The following is a 24327-nucleotide window of genomic DNA, read 5'->3' on the forward strand; positions in this document are numbered from 1 at the left end:
CAAGACCCCCTTCGAGCGCCCCTTCCCCAAAAAAACTAAACACACACATATACTATATATAGTGTATATTTATTTAAAGGGGTGATAGAATGCTAAACCGATTTTACTCTGTCATAGTTGAATAACGACAGTTCGGTGGGTAAATAGGACATACATAGAAGCTCAAAGTCCCACTGACACCCCTTTACTATGAAAATTTCATATTTTGAAACTGCCACTGAAAACGGGCGAATCCCAACAAAGCTGGAAGTTGACGTCAACCTCCCAAAAACCGGAACCTTTTTTCAGCCCATGGGTGTATTAAGAGAACAGTCACGCCCCAACATTTACATAGGCTACACAACTGACCTGAGATCAGGTAGTCTTCAGAATCTAGCTAGGTCGCGCAGATCTCTGCTATTCCATTACAAAATTCACTTCTGAAACTTTTTTATGCGAGAAATCAACTATGTAAGGCTCAAATATGGGCCGTTTTACGAAAATGGATGGCTAATTGCAAATTTTGTCCGACTGTGTGTCGGAGTTCAGCGCCAGTGTTGCCTGTGTTGCTGCCTCGCCACCCGACCTGCCTTCCTTTACACACCCGGCCTGCTCTGAGCTCCGTTACGACTGGCAGCCCACAGCACTCCATACCCGCGCAAAGTCACCGGTTTTAGGATAATGGACTACTAAACGCTGGTGCTCTGACAGAGCTCCAGGGCCTGCAGCTCCCCTCTTCCTGCTAGCTAAATGCCCGGTGTGTGTGAGTGAGAGCACGGTCAGCGAGCTTGTTACGCCAGCAATCTGTTACCACAGGTTCCAGTTAATCTTTTAATGTGTGTAATTATAATGTGTTGAGTTATTTAAACAAACGATTGGGGAAATAAACGCCGCTTGTCCCTGAGTCTCATTGATAGAGCCTGCGGCTGGATGTAGCTCTATCAATGAGAGCTAGCTCCTCCTAGAATTCCTCTGAAATTCACAAATATTCATTAACTTGAAATGGGACACCGTTGTTAACTTTATAAGACATTTAGGGAGATCTTGTATAAGTGGTTTGATGAAATTCAAACTGTAAATATACGGAAATTACGCCAAAAATGAAGCTAACTATCCATGATTTGTAGCTAGCTACACATAGCTAGGGTTGAAGGGACAGTCATAGCTAACGAAACCCCCACTGTTCACACAAATTCATTAACTTGAAATCGGACACCGTTGTTAGCTTTAGAAGACCTTTAGAGATATGTTGTATAAGTGGCGTGACAAAATTCAAACTGTAAATATAGCTAGTTATGCTGACAGCCAGCCAAGATTAACTGGAACTGTTGTAAGAGATTGCTGGTGTAACAAGCTCGCTGACCGTGCTATCACTCTCACACACGGGCCATTTAGCTAGCAGGAAGAGGGGAGCTGCAGGCCGGGGTCTGTGGAGGAAGGCAGGTCGGGCAGCGAGGCAACACAGGCAGCACCGGCAGCTGAACTCCGACAGTCTTACCAAATTTGCAATAAGCCATACATTTTTGTAAAACGTCCCATATTTGAGCTTTATATAGTTGATTTCTCACTTAAAAAAGTCTCAGAAGTGAATTTAATAACGTAATAGCCCGACAAACAATGTATAACTTTGCAATGAGACCTGCTGTCGAGTCTCCCATGTATGTGTTTCTATGTAGTTTGCTCAAACCAATCAGCGTGTAGCTCATTCTGAATATTCATGAGCATACCATATTTGGAAGAAAAGCTCTTGTTCCAAATAGAGCCATATTCACAGGGTAGTTAAGGGCCTAATAAAATAGCATTCGGGCAATTTTCAGCCCAACCAATGTTACATACCCCATTAGGAGACCTTAAGGAACAGTGTAAAATACCCTATACAATCATTCTATCACCCCTTTAAGTTCTGATAACTTATACTGTCATATTTTGTGCAGAATTGTGTTCATTGTCTTTTGGCAATGTTGGAGGTGGAGATTGTGCACCTTAAAAAGTGTGTTTCCTGTTGTAATTACAATAGTTAAATAACTGGATTCTCTTAAGTGTGTTTTTCAAATGTTTTGAAAATTGCATTTGTGCTATTGAGAAATATAATTTTCTCTTTCACTTAAGTTGTAATATATATATATATATATATATATATATATATATATATATATATATAATATATATATAATATATATAAAAAAATATATATATATATATATATATATATATATTTATATATATATATATATATATATATATATACATATATACATATACATATACATATATATATATATATATATATATATATATATATATTTCTGGCCCTACCTGCTTCCGTAATGAGTGATCGATACTGATGACGGCAAGGCCAGTGAACCGTTCCTGGGACATGGTTGACCTCAGGTATGACTTGATCAACTTTAGACTGGCAGAGTAGGCTAAGTGCAATCCTGAGAGCAGTCCAAAAGTTGGGGTAGATCTACGATAGATCCTTATCATGCATAAAAGTGATAAGCTCAAGGAGGCTCATGGTTCCCCCCCTTGTCCGGACCGTTCCAGAGACCCAGAGGTGAACTGTCCCACACGCCCCTCTCCCCCTTCTCACACAGCTTTTGTGCACGGCACCTTCTCAGCAAGCAGGGGCGCCTGCAGCTGCAGGGGCGCCAATTTGCCAATTCTCCACACAGTGAAATTATCGATAATAGAAAACTGCTTCGCTACACAGTGGATTTTTTTTTTTTAAGTGCTCGTGCCACCCCCCATGTGTCATGAAAAAATGCCACCCCGGGCGGCTGCCTGCTCCGCCCATGCCAAAAAACGCTACATCATGTGGCTGAGATGAGTCGCTAATCAGGATAGGCGATCAACTTGCCAGTCCGATCTGTCGGCCACATTCTGTGTTATGATGAATCATGCACAAGTTGAAGGAGCAGATGGGATTACATTTTACTGGAATTGTATGATTTCATGCGACAAAAAAACGATCTGTATCCATTTCTTGTTAATAGTATTTCTAATTTAGAGCCCAAGAATCTTTCAGGTTTCAATAAGCTTTTGTTATGTGAAATTCGCATGCATTGGTTGTACAAAAAATAATCTTTTAATGAGAACAGCCAGCAGCTCATCCATCAAAGTGCACACTGTAATTAGGAATGCCTTTATTGAACTTGCCAACAACTAGATTCTATTTTTAAGATGAAAATATTCATAAATCTGTGGTTTTATAAAATAAAGCACAAATATTTCCGTCACATGGTATGAAAACAGTTAAAATAACCAGTAGGTTTGCATCTCAGTTTATGATAAATGTGGTAAAAGGCTGTTATGATTTTACTTTCATCTTGCACATATTACCTTGTCTTACTATATAGCCTAATGAGTCCTACTAACTGAACAAAGATTTGTCTGAAGATTGAAAATGTATCACTAGAACAACTAACTTTTCCCTCACGATCTGCTCTCTGCTTAACATTAGCACTGTCCTGTGGAAGAACAAATTAGCTCATTATCCTTGGAAGGCTGTGCACATAGGAGCAGCATGCGTGACGAGCCAAGCCTTTGGATGTGCCAAGCTGAAAATGTCAACATAGTACCTTGAGAGTGCACAATAAACTCAGGCGGTAATGGCTGTCACAAGACAGATCCCCATTATCAAGTCCATTAAGGCACCACACTCCTTCCCAACAAAAAAAGAAAAACACCCAACAAGCAGCGGGATTTTAAAGTTTGGAATGAGTATCTGTAGATAAATGCCAAGGTGACACACTGTGCATCGTGCTGCCAACAACACACATTCCTGAGTTAATTAAATATCTACTGGAGGAGGCATGTGTCAAAACATACCTTTGCATATGTGCATGCAAGTCAAAGGACTGCCACGCTTAAACATAGGAAAACATTTGTTAATACCTTAACAACTCCCACGTGTAATAAACACTTCTTTAAATCTGTCTATCCTGCAGATATTTATTTAATTATTTGGTCTATATCTGACCGATGATACGTTTGCCAAAAGGCCCAATAAGTGCCAACATATTGTCATTTACTGTAAATATTTATTTTTTTACATAATTTTTACTAAACCATTTAGTGCCATGATGAAATTGGACGCGTTTAGCAGGCACCAAAACTACTTAAACTCAAGACACCAGATAAAGTCCATGCTACCTTTTGTTTAATTCCTTAGTTCTTATTGTCTCAAATCCTAAAAAGCATTAATCATTTCTTGAATTAGGATCCAATTTCCTAATCGCCCTTCTTTGTTCTGTTGTGTTCTGCACTCTAGTTTTTATTAATTTCCTCTCTTGGGAGATGAGTTGTGAGCAGAGAAACAAAAAAGAAATGCGGAGGGGCTCCTCATGCATGAAATGAAAGAGAGCTTTGCCCTCCTGTAGGGGCTGACGCTGACGTATTCTCTAAAGGTAAAAGCCTGCTTACACTTATTGCATTTTACTATTTTGGGTTAGATGGCCTTCAAAAAACATACTCTTCAAATTTACCTGGCTGTGCATACTGTCAGTCTCTAACATGTGGGTGCTCCCTGGCAACCACTTCACAACCGTTTCCCTGGTAACAGAAATTTTCAAGATGTTGGCCATATTTGTATGCTTTAGTGTGTGTGTGTGTGTGTGTGTGTGTGTGTGTGTGTGTGTGTGTGTGTGTGTGTGTGTGTGTGTGTGTGTGTGTGTGTGTGTCTGTGTGTGTGTTGTTAGATATTAGCAGGGGCTGCACAGGTCAATTATGTAAATTTGGAATTGTTCGATGTTGCACTTCTTACATTATAAGAATAGTCAATTTAAGTAATGACTAAAACTATAAGCATTATGACTAAGCATATTTGAGTAGACACCACAGCAATAGACACACTAGACAAAATTGATGCAGATTGGATTTTTGTGACAGGATGTTATTTTTGCAGCAGATGTGACATTATTCCCATAGCAGTAAATGGCAGTACACAGGTAGATGCAACAAGGTTCTGAGATACTTTTTCTGTAGCACTGTTATTTTAATGCATAGTAATTCATACCGTCAATCATTGATAATTTGCTTCAAAGGGTTTTATATTCCCTCTGCACATAAGGGACAACATTCTTTGACACCTGCTCATAGTCCATATCGCAATGTTATAAATGCAGTCGTCCATTTCTATCATGATTCTTTGAACAGAGAAGAATATCCAGCACATATCTCCATTCTGCTGTTTATAATTTAACAATGCAACATTGTTTTTTTTTAAATTATGTATTCTGTCAGTGTGCTTTTGCCGGGTTTGTCCCAGTCTCTTAATTCTTGTCATGTTGCTGCTACAACAAAAAATCTTCAAGGGTATCAAAATTTCGTCTAATCCTAGATTAACCCTAATGTGCTAATGTATTTCCAAGTACTGCTCTAAGGGACACAGTGCCACATATCTTTCAGTGTACCAGTACAACAGGTGTTATGAAAGACACACAGGCCAGACCATCTGCTGTAGCTACTGAGGTAAACATGAGCAGACAGAGATTCTAGTGGAAATATGATCTACTTTATGTAGTCCTTAAGTAAACTGTCATCCCCCATATAGCATGAAATGAGATTGCAAAAGTTGGTCTATTACCATGTTGATAACATCAATTTGAAGTGTCAGTACGGGGTGAGCTAATACCCGGTCCTGCGAGGATGCTCTCTTGTCTCCTCAGCCACAACGTTTCTACTTTGATTAGAATCACAAACCAGCCATTCTTCCATAGACCTTTCGCCCCACTGCCTCCTTCAGCAATTAGATTTATTTAATAGCCCACAGGGTGTTTTCACTTTTGCCCTGTGAGACAGAGGGTGTTGTGTCTAATGGCAAAAATGTCACAAATGGTGTTTCTGGTGGCTTTTACCCTATTAGACAGGCTCACTGGTTAAAGGTCAGAACCCAACTATAGCTATGATTAGACAGGGTATTTACAATCATTTTTCACTGGATTTTATAATCTCACATTAATCTCAGATTTTCTTAACATATGTTGTAGCACTTTAGTGAAGTGACGTGCTTGGTCTCATGGTAAATCTTGTATTTCAGTGATCAAAATTCAGAACTATTTAAATTGTGCACCCTCTATAATTTGGCCTTAATTCCAAGATGTGTTAAAGGGGTGATAGAATGATTATATAGGGTATTTCACACTGTTCCTTAAGGTCTCCTAATATGGTATGTAACATTGGTTGGGCTGAAGATTGCCTGAATGCTATTTTATGGATCCTGTGAATATGGCCCTATTTGTAACGTAAGAGATTTTCTTCCAAATATTGTATGCTCATGAATATTTAGATGAGCTGCACGCTGATTGGTTTGAGCGAACCACATAGAAACACATTGGAGACGAGAAAGCAGGTCTCATATTTCAGACACTGCAAAGTTATACATTGTTTGTCTACTATTTTGTTATTAAATTCACTTCTGAGACTTTTTTAATGCGAGAAATCAACTATATAAAGCTCAAATATGGGCCATTTTACGAAAATTTATGGCTAATTGCAAATTTGGTAAGACGTGTGGGACTTTAAAAGCTCCACACAGTCTGACGAGAAAGCGGCAACCTCCATTACCAGTGAAAGTCACCGTTTCGTTAGCTGCTAGTATCCCTTCAATCCTATGTGTACATATCGCGGCTAGTTAGCTACACTTTCGGCATAACTAGAGTATATTTACAATTTGAATTTCATCACAGCACTTATATATCAGCTACCCCAAGGTCTTATAAAGCTAACAACTGTGTCCGATTTCAATTTAATGCATTTTTGTGAACATTAGGGGTTTTGTTAGCTGCTAGTGTCCCTTCAATCCTATGTGTACAGATCGCGGCTAGTTAGCTACACTTTTGGCATAAATAGAGTATATTTACTGTTTGAATTTCGTCACGCCACTTATATAACAGCTCCCTAATGTCTTAACAAAGCTAACAATTGTGTTCTATTTCAATTTAATGCATTTTTGTGAATTTTAGGGGTCTCCTTAGGAGGACCTGCTAGCTAGGCTATGTGTCCCATTTAATCCTATGGGAAAAGATCGTTGCTACACTTTTGGCATAAGTATCGTATATTTACAGTTTGAATTTCATCACGACATGTATATCACAGCTCCCTAAGGTGTTAACAAAGCTATTTCAATTTAATGCATTTTGTGAATTTTAGAGGTCTTGTTAGGAGGGGGCAAGCTAGCTAGCTAGCTCTCATTGATAGAGCTCCATCCAGCTCACTCGCTCGACTCCCTGATCATTTGTTTAAATAACTCAATACACATATCCATTGTAAGATTAACTGGAACCTGTGAGAGATTGCGGACGTAACAAGCTCGCTGACCACGCCCTCACTTACACAGAACGGCCATTTAGCAGGAAGAGGGGAGCTGCAGGCCCTGGAGCTCTGTCAGGGCAGCGGCGTTTGGTAGTCCACTAACCCGGAAATGGTGACTTTGCGCGGGTATCGAGCACCGTGGGCTGCCAGCCGTTACGGAGCTCCATCTACCTCACAGCTGGCCGGTTTAGCCATCAGTTTTCGTAAAACGGCCCATATTTGACCTCTACATAGTTGATTTGAAGTCTCAGAAGTGATTTTAGTGGTAAAACAGCAGATGAACAATTTCTGAGCTCGGCCTGACCTATTCAGAAGACTAACTGACCTAAAATAAGGAGGAATTGAGAAGTTGACGTCAACTTTTAGCTTTGTTCAGATTCGCCCGTTTTCAGAGGCAGTTTCAAATTGTGAGATTTGCAGAGGAAAGAGGTGTCAATGGGATTTTGAGGTTCTATCTACAGTATTTCCTATTTACCCACCAAACTGTCGTTATTCAACTATGACTAGGATGGTTCGGCATTCTACCTCCCCTTTAAATCTTCATATCTCATTATGAGTAATATTAAAATGTCCAGCATGGATGTTGTTAGGCCTATTTTAGGGGGGCTGAAGCTACCCTAAAAGGTTACCCCCCACCCCCCACCCTCAAATAATAATTTTAAAATAATACAATTTATATTAATAAAATAATTTGATTTAGACTTATGCATGGGAAACTGCTGCTATTTTATCAGAATGACATGTATAAACATTACTAAACGTAACATGGATAAAACTGTCCATGTTAATCGGCAATTGTGTTAAACTACAACTCCCATAACTCCATACAACTCCTATAATACACAACGTCATCAAAAGTCCGTGTTTACATCCATTGATTTGATTGAGAGACACCTAGTGGCAGAAAATTACATATTGTATGTTTAAAGTAAGGGAAAGGGGATATTTTAGTTGGCTATGGAAAACATTAGTCTAGCTAGCGTGAACAAGCAAAATTCAAGAAATTGCTAACCTAGCTAGCTATCCACAGATCTCTATTCCTTGCCATTAATATAGCCTCTCTCTATAGTGTTTCAAAACAATGTCAGTCCCCATTGAATGTTGTCAGTGAAAACTAAATGTTGTAAATGTTAAAGATGTAGTAGGTAAGACTTAAAAAAACTAACTTTCTGTCATATTTGCTGAAACTGACCCTATGTTCGAGTAGGGCTCAAGTAGTCAGGGCCGGGGGGGGGGGGTCTAATTTTGTGTCAATCACTGCTCATGCACACGCATTAATTCTCCCTTGTGGGGGGAGGGGCTTAGGAGACCATTATGGGCTTTAGCGGAAAGGGGGGAGGCACTGAGAAGTTGTCGATGTTCAAATTTTTTGGCTAAGTCCTGGATCTTCACAATCCTACAGCACCTTTAATGCTATTGTACTAGTATATCCTTCAATTCATTGACCAGATGGATATTGGAAGATATTTTAGGAGAGAGAGAGAGAAATAGAAGCAGCTGATTCTGAGGGAGCCAGCGTGATTGAGGTCAGTAGTGGTCTACAGGTCTATGGAAATCTGGGGAGTTTTGTTTTCTTCTAACAATAGGCATTTGTTGGCAGGTCTAGGCACCAGGCATAGCCTAAACTAAAATAGTTCATGATATTTATTATATATGCTATATTCTGACCAACTTAACTTTCTGCATTCATTGGCTGTAATACATGTAATAAATATGTAGATGTTACCTTGCCTAAATGTAGGCTAGGCTATACATGAGCACATACTGTACCCACAAATGGAAATATAATAAAATGAAAATAATCATACATACATATATGCATACATACATACATGTAGTAATTGTTACTCCAAATGTTTTCTTCCTTCCGCTATCAGATTATTAAATTCAGAAAGTAGCCACTTTAAATAGTAATAATAATTATTAGCTTACATGATAAAGTATGCAACAATGCCTATTTATTATTTTATTCTTTTTATTGTACTGCTATGTCATATTTATTTAGACATTTTTGTTCAACAGAGGAGAACTGGAAGAAGAGATTACGTCGTTTTTTACTTAACATCTTGGCTTCTTTACTGGTTGTTGACATTAGTGTAGTTCTAATACAGTAACAAAAGTTTGCGAGTGCAAACAATTTGCAAGCGCAAGTTACGTATACCCTGGGGACTAAGCCCCGTCTTTCAATCCTAGTGACGTCCCTGATGTCCGGGGTTATCAAGCCACTGAATTGTAATATTGTAGATGTGATTGTGAATTTCAATAACTAATACTGTATGTATCAGTTATGTTTGCAATACTGTTCAAATGTGTTCTTTTTTTGGTACGAGTCACAGGTGGCTTACTGCTGAATCACTGTCTTCTGCACTGCGCTCCAGTGATCACCGCTCTGAATGACCCAGCGGACCTTAGCTGCCATCTGCTTGAGGACTCCTGCCATCTTGTCTCTGTATCTCAGATCCTAAAATGTTCCATTTGTGATGTTTCAAACCCCTTTCCTTTTGTCTGTCTGCATCTTCCCTTTCTTCTCTCTGGTGTCCATTCCTTTCCCTCCTGTTGGGATTTGATCTCTCTACTGCATGCATTTCCCGTGGTTCAATAGTTTCTACCCACAACGTAGTGTAGGAGATTCATCATCTTGTTAGCTATGTAACATACTTATCCTGGAAAACGAATACATCTTTCACAGCTAAATGATATCTACTGCTACATTTGCTGTCTCTTATATAGGCGTTGTATCACCTGCCAGTACAATGGGATCATTGCAGTATTCAAGGTCTAACGGAAAATGAATCAAGGTCCCTAGTCTGCCTCACAATTCTCTGCCTGCATATAATTAAATATTTGCACACAGTACCAGAGAGACTTTCTAAATCTAAATAAGTAGAAGATGAGTAGCTGTGAATAAATAACAATCCCTAGGAATTCTCCATTCTCCATTTCCCAAGGCCCAATCATACAACATACCTAGGAGCTGACCAACCCATTTGAAACACCTTCTTTTACATGTGTAGATATGAAACACTGAATAAAAAAACGGTAGGCCAATATCAAATTTGACATCTTTTAAACGTAACATTTTGAAAAAACCTAAAATAAAAAAGCATTAAAAAGTTGATTGGATTTTAATCAAAATACAGTAAACATGAGAATATCAGAAGATATTGGATTGAATTTATTTTTTTATCTTAGTTTTGTGCCCATTCAGGCCTAAACACTAATTTATTTAACTTCAACTGGACAGGTGTTTTTGCTCGTCACCTTTTATTCCCTCTCTAAATTTCTCACTGGCCCTCTCTTAGGTTGCTTTAACACCTGAGCAATTTGGTCCATTTTAACCAAACCCTGGAGTGTTTCGTCGGATAGTCCGGATGTTTTGGGGTGGTGTGAAAGCTCTGGTCCGCTTCCAAGTGCATTAGAGTTAGGTTTACTTTAGAATGCAATCCAACCCAAATATAGGAAGTGAACCAAAAAACATGCATTTACTAACCTGCAATTTAAACCTTGCACACAATTTATGGATTTATATATGATTTAAGGGATGATACCTTTCAAATCCATAACATATTATGACCATACATCGCTCGTCGTCTGTGACAACATCATAATTTCTCTCTCATCAGTACTCGGCCTCTCCTTCACTCACTGTCTTGTCAGTTGCTCATATTATTTGTCTTTTCCTAAAATATTAGAAACACAGCAAAACCAGAAAACCCTAGACGTTATACATTTAGTGTTGTTCCATTATTTCTGAGACCAGAAGTGTCAGCAGGTTTACTCGGATATTCTGTCCAATAGACAGACCGTTTCAACTGTGTGACATTTTTTTACAATGTTTAGTGCACTTGACAAAGTGCAGTGCAAACACAAACCAAACGAAAAATGCAACAATGTTGCAACTTCACCCCTGAATTGCACAGAGGCTACCAAACTATACTCCCCCCAATAGCTCTACTGGTTACACCATCTCTCTTATGCTCTCTCTGACTGTAGTTTATTCTCCAATCCTTGACCTCATCTCCAAGTCCTTTTTGCTCATTGGATCTCTCTCTCTCTCTCTCGCTCGCTCTCTCTCTCGCTCGCTCTCTCTCTCGCTCTCTCTCTCTCTCTCTCTCTCTCTCTCGCTCTCTCTCTCTCTAATGAGTGCTACAAGCAGGCGAGCACTCAATTTCCCACTGGCTTTGTAGTTGTTGAGCCCTGAGGTCAAAGTGAGAGGAGGTGCAGAGTGAACCAAGCAGCTCAAGATCAGTTGCACTAGTCCATTCTCATGGGAGCTGACTGCCAAGAATATATTTTTTTGTTATTAAAGACTCTGCAGACATATGATAAAATGAAGAAAAACTACATTAAGGAACAGTTTGACATTTTTGAGATATCATTTATTATTTTTCTTGCCCAGAATTACATGAGAAGATTAATACTACTCATGTCTGTCGGCTAAATATGGAGCTTCAAGTACATCTGAAAAGACCAGCTTGGGTCAATGTTTTAATGAAAAAGAATCATGTTGAATTTTCCAACATTAATATTTGATACTGAAACGAACATTTAATCCACAATTGTTTTATCTTGCTTTGCCATACCCCTTCATACTGTATATTACATTTGAATGTAAAAGCGCATGTGGTTTCATAGAAAATACAATTTTCGCTTTAAGTTCATCTTGCTATTTAATAGGTTCCACTAAAGAATTCAGATCAACAAGGTGAAAAGATCATCTGGACCATGCCCACAAAGAACCTCATGTTTCAGTCCATCTAACAGATAATAAGCAGATGCCCTCCCCTCCTGCTTGTTCTCCTTTGCCTACTTGTCTGTTCTCTTTATTAAATATACAAGCCTCTAGCAATGTATTAATAGGGCCCTGTGATGCTAATTGGCTAATCCCACACTCATGCTCTACTAAGAACCTCACACAGGTAGTGTGCCGACTTTGACAAGGATCCTGTCTCTCTCCTATTTAACCCTTTGATGGAAAAAGTAAATGCTTTCTTTTCCACATAATAACCTCAATGCACCAATGATATACTATACAGGTTATGCATTGTATCACTAAGCTCTCAAGAGACTTGAGTACAAATCCTAAATACATGTTTCATTTTTTTTTTGGCACATTATCAACAGGCAGAGTGGGTTAGCAACCATCTAGTTTCACATTGCCAGACCTATATCCACAGCGCTGTGGAGTACACCACTCATACATTCTGGGTTAGAAGAAAAAAATGCCCGGGGTTGTTTGCATTTCTTTAAACCAATCACAATCTTTGCTCTGGACGCAGCAACGGTGGCTCTGCAAAATTGTCTCGGGAAGACACTTGTTTTGGCGGAACATTTGCAACCTGAAAAAGAAAACGCCATATACAATATTAAATGAAGTTAACTGTTCACACAATACAGTAATGTGAGCTATTAAGCAATAGCAATCTTCTCCCAGTTAGATAGTAAATGCCGTAAACATATTCCTTGTAAATCTTTACAACCATTCACTGAAAGAACCAAGCATGCCTACCTTGTTGCTCAGTCCAAATTTTCTACAAAACTTCAACACACAGAGAGCGAAAGGTGAAGGATATCAGGCAATTATATATATATGGAAATGTATTTCCGTTGATCCAGACTAGCAACCAACTGATGACACACTGAGTAAGATCTGGGCTCTATGACGGATCGAGAATGATTGACTCGACAGTACCTGTCAGCAATCTCACTCAAACTTCTCACTTCCATCTAGAGTCTTTCTTGCTGAGCACCTGTTGGTTTATCTCTCAATCATGACTGATAAGTGGAAATTAAAGCTCCCTTTGGGAGGGACTGTTTTAAAGGATAAAGAGTGAAAGCCAGCTCTGGAGACTGACACCTAATTTTATTATAGACTGCTGTCTAGGACATTTAGCAGCAAAAATGATCCTAATTACTGCTATATTAAATCTGCCCTGGCCTATCATGTATTTAAAACCGAATTTTCTTTTTATCACTGCTGTTTGTTTAGCCCATATAATATATTGGAAATAAAAATGAAATGCTCTTCTCGATAAAAAGTGAAATACAAACAAGCAACAGTTATTTTTTGGTCAGAAGCAAACACTTGATACAGTAGAACACTATTTGTGCTTTACTGAAACATTGGCGTAGGCACAGTATCATCCACAAGTACCTCAAAATGTATTAAAGTACAGACAAAAGTATTTTTTTTTCATCCTGTATCTGCTTCTTGTGTTTTTCAAGTGTCATCTTTTCTGATTTTCTAACACTGAGGGCTTATGGGAATTACATTTATGATTATTCCAAATTCTCTTATCTGTTGCCTCAGGTTTCATTTTACAGCTTCTTTCCTCATATTTCACTTCCTTACCTACCTCTAGGCTTTTTTCTGGATGGCTCAGAATCAGATATTTTGTTGGATGCCAGCATGATAAAAAAAGTAATGTCTAAATATACTGTATGTCCAAAAAAATTATTTTTGATATGTGCCGTCAGGAAATATTCCATGCACATCTGGTCTTCATTTCATTCCACACATCCGCTGCCTTTATCAGGCTCATATCTATTTCATTCACTGACACTTTGGTTGATCCACTATCAGTGAAGAGATCAGGCATTTAATGTGTTAAGAACTTTGTTATCTTATCCTGTTGGGTCCCACAGGCCTATTTGTTAGCTGTCAGTGACTATCTAACTTCATCCCTCACCCCATTGTGTTTGCTGGCTTATGCTGCCAGGAACTGGATCTGTCAAATGGCCTTCCCTGTAGGCTAATAGCAGAGCTCGGCATTTTGTTAAATCGATCCTGGGAGATGCACAAAGAAAGAAAGAGAGTAAGAGAGCAAGGATCAGAGGGAGAGCAATAACACCACACCAGGAAGCTAGTTAGAGGATGATGCTGAGGAGCAAGCAGACAGGTTTGGATTGACAGAGCATAAAGATAAAAAATAAGAAAGTGGAAATGAGACTGAAGTAGCAAGGGAGAGCTCCTTGTGCAACAGGTGGCTGGTGGGTTAAGGAAAAGATTAAATGAGATGAATGATGTGAAAAAAAAGATGGACGTAAAGGAACAATAAATGATCTATGAATCTTGCTTTCCTGAGCAGTGCAGTGGTTATGCTGACAGCAGCAGCCGGCCTAATAATATGTAGCATGTGTGATATACTTTTGACCGACCCTCTAGACCTTCTCCACCCACTTGTACACACTACCAAGGAACATGCTCACAACAGGAGCATGGCACTCGTGTGTGTGTCTGTGCCAAGCCAAGGTGGAAGAAACAAAGATTACAACTCAGTAGAAAAAGGAATTGACAGAAAAAGCCTAGAGTGAGAGAAGAAAAAGGAGACACTCAGTAGAGAGAGAGAGAGAGAGAGAGAGAGAGAGAGAGAGAGAGAGAGAGAGAGAGAGAGAGAGAGAGAGAGAGAGAACTGTGAGTGAAACTGCATGCATTTCTGCAGTACGGCAGCCTATGGCAGTCTGCACCAAGAGCCATACATTCTCATTAGGAGCCCTGCTGCCGCCCCAAACGAACAGAACACACACAAACACACAAAATGTTAGGGGGAAGACAAGACAGCCAGTTTACTGGCAGTGAAAGTGTATGCAAGTGGGCAAAAACAGGAATAGGCCTAAATCTAAAAATAACATAGTGTCAGCCATACTATTTGAAACTGTACAGTACATAGAAGTCACCTCTCCAGATTCAAGTCCCAACCTGTACAGTCTCATGCCAGAGAAATAGGGGGGTATGTCCTGGGGCAAGGGAGTGACTTCCCTAACGTGAATGTGTTGTCCTTCGTTTCTCAGGTAAAGGCGGAGAATTTGAAATTATAAATTATATGACAGTCATAGGAAATGCCAAGCTTCTATTTGCACATAAAAATGTTGTCCCCCCTCGTCTTTAACTCTCACACAACACACACACACACACACACACACACACACACAAACACTGGTGCACACCCACTTACAAACACACACCGAGGGTAAGTGCTCTTTAGTCTGACAGCAGGTTTGCGGTTACTCGAGCGATGGAAGACAGACTGGTGACCTGACAAGGACAGGCAGAGACATCTCTCTCTCTCCTTCCCTCTAGCCCCGAGGGCATTGATAAGAACAGACATTTTAATTTGCTAGGTCAAAACAAATGCTTCAAGACTCTGCTGGCAGGCCCAGGGAAACCTAATGAGCTCTTGAATACTGCACTGGCAGAAGGAACATCAATCTACTGTAGTTTCTTATGGTCATCATTTTCTAATGGGTCCTGGCCCCAAAAAAAACTTTAATGAACTAAAACAGAGAATGTGCCATACAATTACAGTATCAGTAGGATATACTGAAGCGTATGCCATTTACAGGGGGCATATATATATATATATATCACACTTAATGTAGATTAAAGCTAAAAGTAATAGTTCTATCTTTTGGGATATGCATATTCATTTTCCAGCTGAGAGTTGAGTTGAGATGAGATAAATACCACTCATATCTGTCCATTAAATATGAAGCTACAGCCAGGAGACAGTTAGCTTAGCTAAGCATAAAGACTGAAAGCAAGGGGGACAGCCTGGCTCTGTCCAAAGGTAAAAAATAATTCCACCAACCAATCACTAATTATACCTTGTTTGTTTAAAATCTTTACGGACACAAATTTTGAAAAAAATAGCAATGTGTTGTTCAGTGTTGGGCAAGTTACTGAAAATTAGTAATTAGTTACAGTTACTAGTTACTTCTTTTAAAAGTAATTGAATTATTTTACCAATTACTGTATACCAAAGTAATTAGTTACTAGGGAAATTAACTTTTAAGTTACTTTTATGTCTGCTTTTTAAATGTAAATATGAACAGTACTGAACAGGCAAACACAATAAACATAATTATTAGACCTATTTATTGTAATCAACAGGGCAACAGGCCTTCAAATCAAGCTGTAGTACAAAAGTCCCTTTTAATACTTATAACAAAATAACAACTGTCTCAGTGATTAAACAGTGTTTTTTTACCACATTAGGCCCAATGAAATAAAAGTGATTGGCCTACAGTATACCTAGCAATCAATTTATTCAGCTCTATGGAGCTAAAAGAGTCTCAATAAAGATAAATGCACACACTACATTCACACATGCACACACAGGATTCATACATGCACACACAGGATACACAAATGCGCACAAAATTCACAAATACACACAAAAAATTTAAAAAGCACAGAAGTTTCACAAATGCACAGAAAATTCACAAATGCACAGAAAATTCATAAATGCACAGAAAATTCATAAATGCACACACAATTCAGAAATGCAAACAAAATTTACAAATGCACACAAGATTCACAAATGCACAGGACAAGATTCACACTGCCTTATTTTAGCCAATCACAAGAACGCCCCCCACGTGGGGGATTGTTTACTCATAAGCCAATCACGAACGCGTTTGCACAGCGCTACGTGCCTGTGGTGCGGGCTAGCGCGGTCACGGTGGAGTTCAGTCAGTTGGTTGAGCCCTCAATATGGCTTCTGGCAACGACAGGGGAGCGGTAAGTATAACTTAACGTGTTTAGTTAGTTATCTCCTTGTTATGAGATGTTGTTTAATTGTTAATGTTAACCGGTTTAATTGTGCAACTATCATCATAAGCTAGCGAGCTGAGCTAGCGAGCTACGCTAGCGCGTCTGCATGCTAATAGGGTCAGGCTAGTATCTTTCCATAAAGGTGAAATTTTTATGAATTAAGTGACTGTTTGACAGGGTCTGTCGCCCCAAGCCGAGGTAGCAGCTCGGGCTTTTGTGCAATTATTGGCCCGGGAGCTGTCCTCGGCCCCAAACGCACCGAGAGAGAGTACAGCAGTCAGGGCTGGAGGCAGTGCTCCTCTGCCGGTTAACGATGCTAGGGTGAGACAGGCTATGAGAAGGTGATCCATTTAACTTATTTCTACATTTGCTAGTAAAGTATAAAGAGGTGCCATAGTACCCCATCTAACTGTTCTTATTGCCCTTTGTCTGGTAGGGTTGGGAATCTGAACTCCAAAACTAATTTTATTCTGGGTTGGGGCGGGGGGTTGTTCCATGCAGGTGCTGGGCTTGTCCCAAACTTTTCATTTCAATTAGCTTAACTGGCATGAATTTTTAGGTGAAGAATGTTGCTAAAGCAGAAATTCACATAAAAATGGACATTTGATGCTTAAGAAAAGATTAATCAGTCCACCAAAGTTTTTGGTACATAGATAAAGCGTCATGTATTGTCTATTAAGTGACACATGTTCACTTTACTGACAGTGAGTAATATTCTTCTGACACATTTAATATTGGTGTCTGGAACAGTAATGAATAGCGTTAGTGTATTTTATACTTTTATTGAGACATTATTTAAATTTTTGAAAAGTAGGTAAATGAAACAAAAAATATCTGGTTTCCCTACAAATCTTTTTGTCTTTCCCACATCAGGCAGTTCCCGAGTATGTTTAATACTGATCAGCCAAGAGGAAAACGACGATTCTCGACCCCTGCCCCTTGCATTGTGAAAAGGACAGACTTTCATATGTATGTCCTTTCGGAACCCAGTCAGTTCACACCAAAGGCCTCAGAAGAGCTAGAACTTGCCCATGCTGGCCTTGGGAAGAGGATGCTAAGTATACCAGACCACTTGAAACACGATGAGGTAATCATATAGTATATAATATTGTAAAATGGCAAATGATTAAAAATGTTAATCATTTGCAGAATAGTGAATCCTTTCATTTTTTTAAAGATTGTAGCTCTACTTGAGGAGGAATTTCCTAAACTGAAGACCTTACAAGGAGGTTGGATGTTTTTCAAGTCTACAGGTAGAATTTTTCTAAATGTCCAATTAAGAAAATTATAGTTAAAATTTTTTCAAATTCAAAACCTCAGATATGTCATGTGATGTCTGGCGATGAATTACTATTCACACCACTATTCAAGTTGTATAGGGCAGTACTATGACTTGTTTGCCTGACAAAATATAACTTTTAATATTAATGATTGTGAGACTGCAAGGTTTTAAAGAACTCTTACTACTTTCCATTTTAAAATAGGTGGTAGCGGACGTGTAAGCTGTCCACAATTCCAACTGACGCTGAGGGTTACTCCACAAGGCTTCTTAAATCCGCATCTAACAATGGGAAAAACATAGTATTTGTAGTTCCACTACAGGAGAAGCTTTCTACTGAACCACTTTCATATGATTCAGTAGAGTTCGCCAAGATGCCACAGTCAAAATGCATTACATGTGGCAGTCAAATGCCTTTGCAGCTGTTGCCGTTGCATGTGGAGGAATGCAATGGCACATTGACTGTAAGCTCTATTACAACATGTCTCTCATTTCTCTTTTAGTTTGTTCAAATGACTGTTTCAAAGTATTAAGTATTTGTTTATTATATATATATATCTATCTATCTATCTATCTATCTATCTATCTATATATCTTTTTTTTAATTTATTTAGGAGAGTGAATCTGGGACATGTCTTGATGAAGATTGTTCAGTTCTTGAGCAGCCAGTCACATCTACCATAGGCATGGATGAATCCTTGGCGGTAATAGATGTTGTCTTTTCTGTTGCTTTGGAATTTAGTAACAAAGCATTATTTTTTTATTCATAACATATAAAGTAAGTAAGCAGAGGTTTTAGTACAGAATAATGTAATGCTTGCAGATATATAAATAGATTGGGCATAACCCATCTCAAATAGAATTTTTTTTTTGTTTATCTGATTTTTGATCATAGCATATTTCCTGTCGCTTGTGAATATAACATGGTTGTAAGATGCAGAAAACATGACACTATTCTTATAATAATTTCATGTATGAAAAGTATTGACTTTTTTTTTTTTTTGCAGGTCTGCCCAATCTGTCTTGCATCATACCCAGCTGATGTTCTCCCATCTCATGCAAGCACATGTGGTGACAGGTAGGAAGTTGATGTCTGATAGATTCAGGTAACTGATAGTCAGACATTATCAGAATATAATGACATGTTCTAAGTATGAGGAATGACATGTGTAAAGAGTGTCATTTCATTAGAGTATCACGTTAAGAATTATCAGAGAAACACCTTTCTGCATAAATGGGGGGGAAAAAAACAAACATGACGTGTTGAAGTGTTTCTGGAGCTACTGGTTTTTGGCTGCCTCTGAGGGAATGTTAGCTTGCTAATAGTGACAACACCTTTGTCCCTACCTAATGTCTGTGGTGATATTGAAACATAACTGGTCATTAAAATGATGCACCCCAATTACCAAATTCTTTTATTCATATTAATTCTGTATCACATTTAGTTAACCTAGTTTTCTATATTAACTCCATGTCTTCATTTTAATATGAACATTTGGCACCACTGACCAACTAGATGGTAAATGATTAAAATAATCACCACTCATGATTTGGCTGTTTCCCATTCTTCCAAGCAATGTTTTTTTATTATAATTTATTTGATCTGTTCTAAGAATGAACTGTGCTCAACCCAGCGTAGCAGCCAGTCCCCCAATGGGAGAAGAATTGCCAGGACCCTCAGTTCCACAATCGTCAGTTCAACAATCGTCAGCAGGTAATTTATGCACAATTACTGCTTTAGTGTTGCATTGTTGAAAATGATGTCAAAATAACTTTTGTCAAGTGATTTTAAAAAAGGAATATTGATTTCAAGTACTTGCCCATGATATATTACATTAACCTGCAGGGATTTCAAAATTTCACTGCTGAAACAAATTTATTCTTGCTTTGGCAATAAGTTGATATTAGATATACCAATATCAACTTTGCATCAACAACTTTTTTTTGTGGTAAATTACAGCTTCAACCTGGGCCACTGAAGTCGACCCACAAAAAGCATGCCAGTTGTTCAGAGAAGATTTACTGAACTGTTACTCTGAAAGTCCACGCCTCTCTCTATCACTCGACATGTTTGACGCAGAAGAAGAACAGGACAGTGCATTCATTTCATTCTATAAGCAGAATAATGTGAACTGGGCAGCTCCATTCAAGTGCAGGCTGAGAGGTATTAATGAAGCATGTAACTTCTTTTTCCATTATAGGTAGTTATTCTCTGAATTGAATTGAGTCCATGGCCCTTAACCCCCCTGTATTTATTGTTGTAGAAACTTTTAGCACAATAGCCATGCTCTGTTTACTTGACATAATCTGGTCATTGTCCTTTTCACCTCAAATATGTTCCCCCAAGGAGATGCAGCAGTGGGTGATGGTGTCAACAGACATGTTTTGTCAATGGCCATGCAGAAATTGAAAACTGGCTTCAGAATAAATTTAGGTTTGTATATGTGTGTGTAATGTCATCAAATGAGGGAATAGTATTGACATGTAAACTCTACTTTAAATAAACAATATGTTCTAACTTAATCTAAATGAACCTCCAAAGACAGATTTGGGTCTAACTGTGATCAAGCATGTTTTTAAACCTAATTCTCAATGTTTCTTGACTTTTTTTTTTTTTTTATATATTAAGGCTCTGCTGCTTCTACAACCCTTTTGAGGGGAAAAAGACCATCGGGTTCCCTCTGCAGCTGTTATCCTGCGGGAAAGCAACCTATTTGAGATGGCAGGTCGTATGATGGGTCATTCTTTCCTGCATGGTGGGTTCAGCTTCTCTGGACTCAGTTTGCCTGTGGTGACCCTATTGACTGGTGAGAGCATTGACACTGCAGCAGCAGCTCTGACACTGGAGGACTGTCCTGATATTGACCATCGTGAAACAATTGGTTTGGTGAGTAACTTGGTTACGCATTGCATTTATATGAATTACTACATTTTTGTTCATGTCACACACGTGGCTGTGCTGAGACATTTTGTGATTTCCAAAGCTTTTCATGTCTGTTATTTACTCCAGATGTTATTTATTTTTATTGTACACTTTGCCTTTTTGTGGATTGCCTGGTGATTGCCTTTTGTGAATGTGTACCTGCTTTAGCTGAAGAATGGTGAACTTACTGCAGAAGAAAACACCAAAGTGACTGATCTTTGCCTGTCCTGGGATCTTCCATTTCCAACCTCCACCAATCGTGTCTGGCTGTTCCAGGAACTGCTTTCACATGCAGTAATTATTTTATAAATTACCTTGTTAGTATTTATATTGGAGGTTGGCCATGTAACTCATGTTACATCTGTGCCTACAGTCTCTTTCCTATAAAATAGTGCCTCTGTGTAAATGTTACCTTCTGTCCTGTCAATTCTGTCTGCAGGTACTTCACCGTGTTAAACAGCCAATTAAACAAATACGGAAAGGCCTTAAACAAACAGGAATCTGGCCACTTCTTTCTGATAGGCCAGATGTCCACCCCTTCATTTTCCCAAGGGAGTCAAGTGAGGAGCTTAACCCACAGGTAAAGCCTAGTTCACACTACACAATTTTTAGCCCAATTTGCAGCTTGTCGATCGTCAGTGATCGATCGGCGTTTGGCAGCTATGTGTGAACTACTCAACGACTCATCAAAATGGCACCCCGACACATCGCCAACACCAGCCAGATATCTAGCATGAGAAATATCTGGAGAAGTTGGCCAACTCGACATCCACATCCAGCCATTGAGAGCAAGCAGCTACTTTTTCACTGCAAAACACTTTTTACTCCCCTCCAGCGCTCTGTAGCTCAGACATCTAAAATGAAAGGTTTATTTTAGTCATGTTAAAGTTGTTACTTATGTGACAGAAATAGATTGTTCATTCATAAAAAGATCACTACAATTTTGAGATCACTTTGCAACATTTATTAAAAGTTTCCTGACATGATAGGTTTATATTTGATCCCTTGTAGACCGTGATCCAGAACATTACCTGGCCACAACCTAACTTTGACAGCGACGAGGATGAGGACGACACTGTTCCATTGGAGAAAATCAGTCTTGTCACTGGATTTTTGAGAAAATTCATAGAGGAAGGTAATACTGTAAATGGTCTTTATTTCCTTATTTTTCATTCTCCTCTTAATTCACACAATTGTTTCCTCATAACAATCCCAGTTGCTACAATAATAAAGTGGTTCTTCATATTTACCACGTTTTATGTACATTTGTGTTTCATTTTATCTCCGTGTGAGCTAGTTTACTGTTTTATTGTCAAATGGTCATGTTTCTGTCCCTCCTCCTTTGTCTGCTGTGTGCTTTACAACAGCACAGGGATAGAAGATGTGAATGTTTGACAGAAACAGTAAAGCCCAGCTCACACTGAGATGAAAAGAAACAAATGCACATAAAATTGGTAAATTAAACGTCATACTTTGTTTACATTCCACAGTATTTACAGCAGCATTTAAAGTAATCCTTTTGATGTTCTAAACTAGGAGAGGAAGAGACTACAAGGATTTTACTTTTGTAAAGTAAGTTCAGCACTGATATTTGGAAGTGTACAATTTTCTCATCCATAGCGCCACCAGATGTGCTGCGTCACCTGATGAAGTTTTGGGTGGGGTGGGAACTGCCAACAACAAAACTCAATGTTGAGGTTGTAACCTCAACTTATCCAGTGGCTCTCACCTGCTTCTTCAAGTTGAAGCTCCCCAGCCACTACCAGACCTACAAGATTTTTCACCAGGACTTGATGATGGCCCTCAGTTCCATAAGTTCTGGCTTTGGACTTGTGTAGGTATAAATGTCATCAACTTCTTGTACTCAGTCACTCTTTTGAAATGGAGTCACTTAAAAGGGCAATTCCTGCTAATTTATGCACCATTAACGTTCTAAAGTTTGAATATTCTACTTGTCAGGCACCACCTTCACCTGTCAAATACTTTTGAGTTGGTTTGGTGATTGGCTTTAGCCTGTGTTTTTTTTTCTAAAGTTCTTTTTAGTGATTTTCATGTTCTTAATCTAGCTGCTAGTGTTCTTTTGTGATGTCCTCTGCAGTGCAATGAGCTTGGATCATTTAAAGATCTCTTTGAGAGCTGTGGCAGCTTTCTTGGCCTCTCTAGTTCATTAAGCTCAGACTTCCATATACATTTAGTTGTAATTATTGAACAGTTTATACAGCTAGTACATGTTTAATACATTCAGATGTTGAGGTAGATACCAGTTTCTCAAATATTACTGTTGCCCTTTTACAGTAATGTTCTAAATTACCGTGTGTACACCTAACACTGTTGGTTTTGTAAAGCAAATTTGTCTAAATTTGTTATCCCTTTACAGTGATGTGTTGTAAATACAACTGTACTGCTACATTTGATAAATTTACACAAGTATTTTATGTTCCTTGAACAACATTAAAGGTGTTAAACAAGCATTTGTATGGTCTTATTCTTTATGCCCTGGTTCATGTAGCCATTTAAATTGCCTTCTCAATCAATATTGGACAAATTCCAAAAATGTTTTCACCACCGTTACAGGGACAAATGTTAAAAAATACAGGAATTTTTAAAACCGTAAATTAGTTATTTATTAACATGTCTTATTCACATAGCATGCAAAGTGCAAGTAAAAAAAATACATTTCATACTATTAAATCAACGCTCCATGAAATTTTGGTCCAAGTCACAGGAGGCCACTGAAAGTGCCAAGAGAGCCACATGCTCTTATTAGGGCTGTCCTCGACTAAAGAAATTCTTAGACGACTAACATACGATTTTGTCAACTAATCGATTAGTTGATTTAATTGACAGAGCTGTGCGCTTTGAGAGGTGGTTAAGACTAGAAAAGCACAATATAAATGTAGTTAATTAAACATCTGTAAAATGGAGTTTCTCCACAATTAATCCTGCAAAAGCACCACTTTGAATCTTTTGTTTACCATAAATGTGCTCAGAAGTTTCTTGGAAATAAGTAATGAAAAAAAGCATGAATAAGCATAAAAAATGACTAATCGACTAAGAGGTGGCAGCCCTAGCTCTTATCTTGCCTCAATTAAGTTCTCAACGTATTGGACAGTGTTGATGTATATATCTGCCCCGAAACAGTCAGATTGCTGCAATGGATCCATGTTGTCTCGCAGTGCCATCATTTCCAGATCCAAAAGAGGACTGTCCAGTTCAGGGATATTGACCCCGGAATGAGGCTCATTTGTGTAGCCACTCTCCTCCCATTGAATCTCTGGG

General features: G+C 38.7%; 2 protein-coding genes and 1 long non-coding RNA gene across 3 annotated transcripts in view; 2 read left to right on the forward strand and 1 right to left on the reverse strand.

The window, feature by feature from the left end:
- The window catches only part of grid1a (glutamate receptor, ionotropic, delta 1a), a 279228-nt gene that overhangs the window by 126348 nt on the left and 128553 nt on the right, over positions 1-24327 (reverse strand). The window lies entirely within an intron of this gene.
- LOC114571947 (uncharacterized) lies at positions 16725-18343 on the forward strand. Its single transcript, XR_003694718.1, has 4 exons — positions 16725-16813; positions 17720-17933; positions 18024-18099; positions 18331-18343. It is a non-coding gene; the product is annotated as an uncharacterized LOC114571947 (long non-coding RNA).
- LOC114571946 (uncharacterized) lies at positions 20791-23472 on the forward strand. Its single transcript, XM_028603267.1, has 5 exons — positions 20791-21012; positions 21217-21342; positions 21488-21628; positions 22060-22183; positions 22669-23472. The coding sequence occupies exons 1-5, from the start codon at positions 20845-20847 to the stop codon at positions 22884-22886; spliced, it is 777 nt and encodes a 258-aa protein (XP_028459068.1). The 5' UTR covers positions 20791-20844; the 3' UTR covers positions 22887-23472.

Source organism: Perca flavescens, chromosome 17 (assembly GCF_004354835.1).
Source record: "Perca flavescens isolate YP-PL-M2 chromosome 17, PFLA_1.0, whole genome shotgun sequence".
Lineage (NCBI taxonomy): Eukaryota > Metazoa > Chordata > Actinopteri > Perciformes > Percidae > Perca > Perca flavescens.

What these genes read in the sequence shown, in the direction of transcription:
- LOC114571946 (XM_028603267.1), top strand. Translation starts at nt 20,845, where the DNA reads ATGGCAGGTCGTATGATGGGTCATTCTTTCCTGCATGGTGGGTTCAGC. An exon ending in ATCGTGAAACAATTGGTTTG is followed by an intron (nt 21,013 to 21,216) that starts GTGAGTAACTTG and finishes TACCTGCTTTAG; the next exon opens with CTGAAGAATGGTGAACTTAC. An exon ending in AGGAACTGCTTTCACATGCA is followed by an intron (nt 21,343 to 21,487) that starts GTAATTATTTTA and finishes TTCTGTCTGCAG; the next exon opens with GTACTTCACCGTGTTAAACA.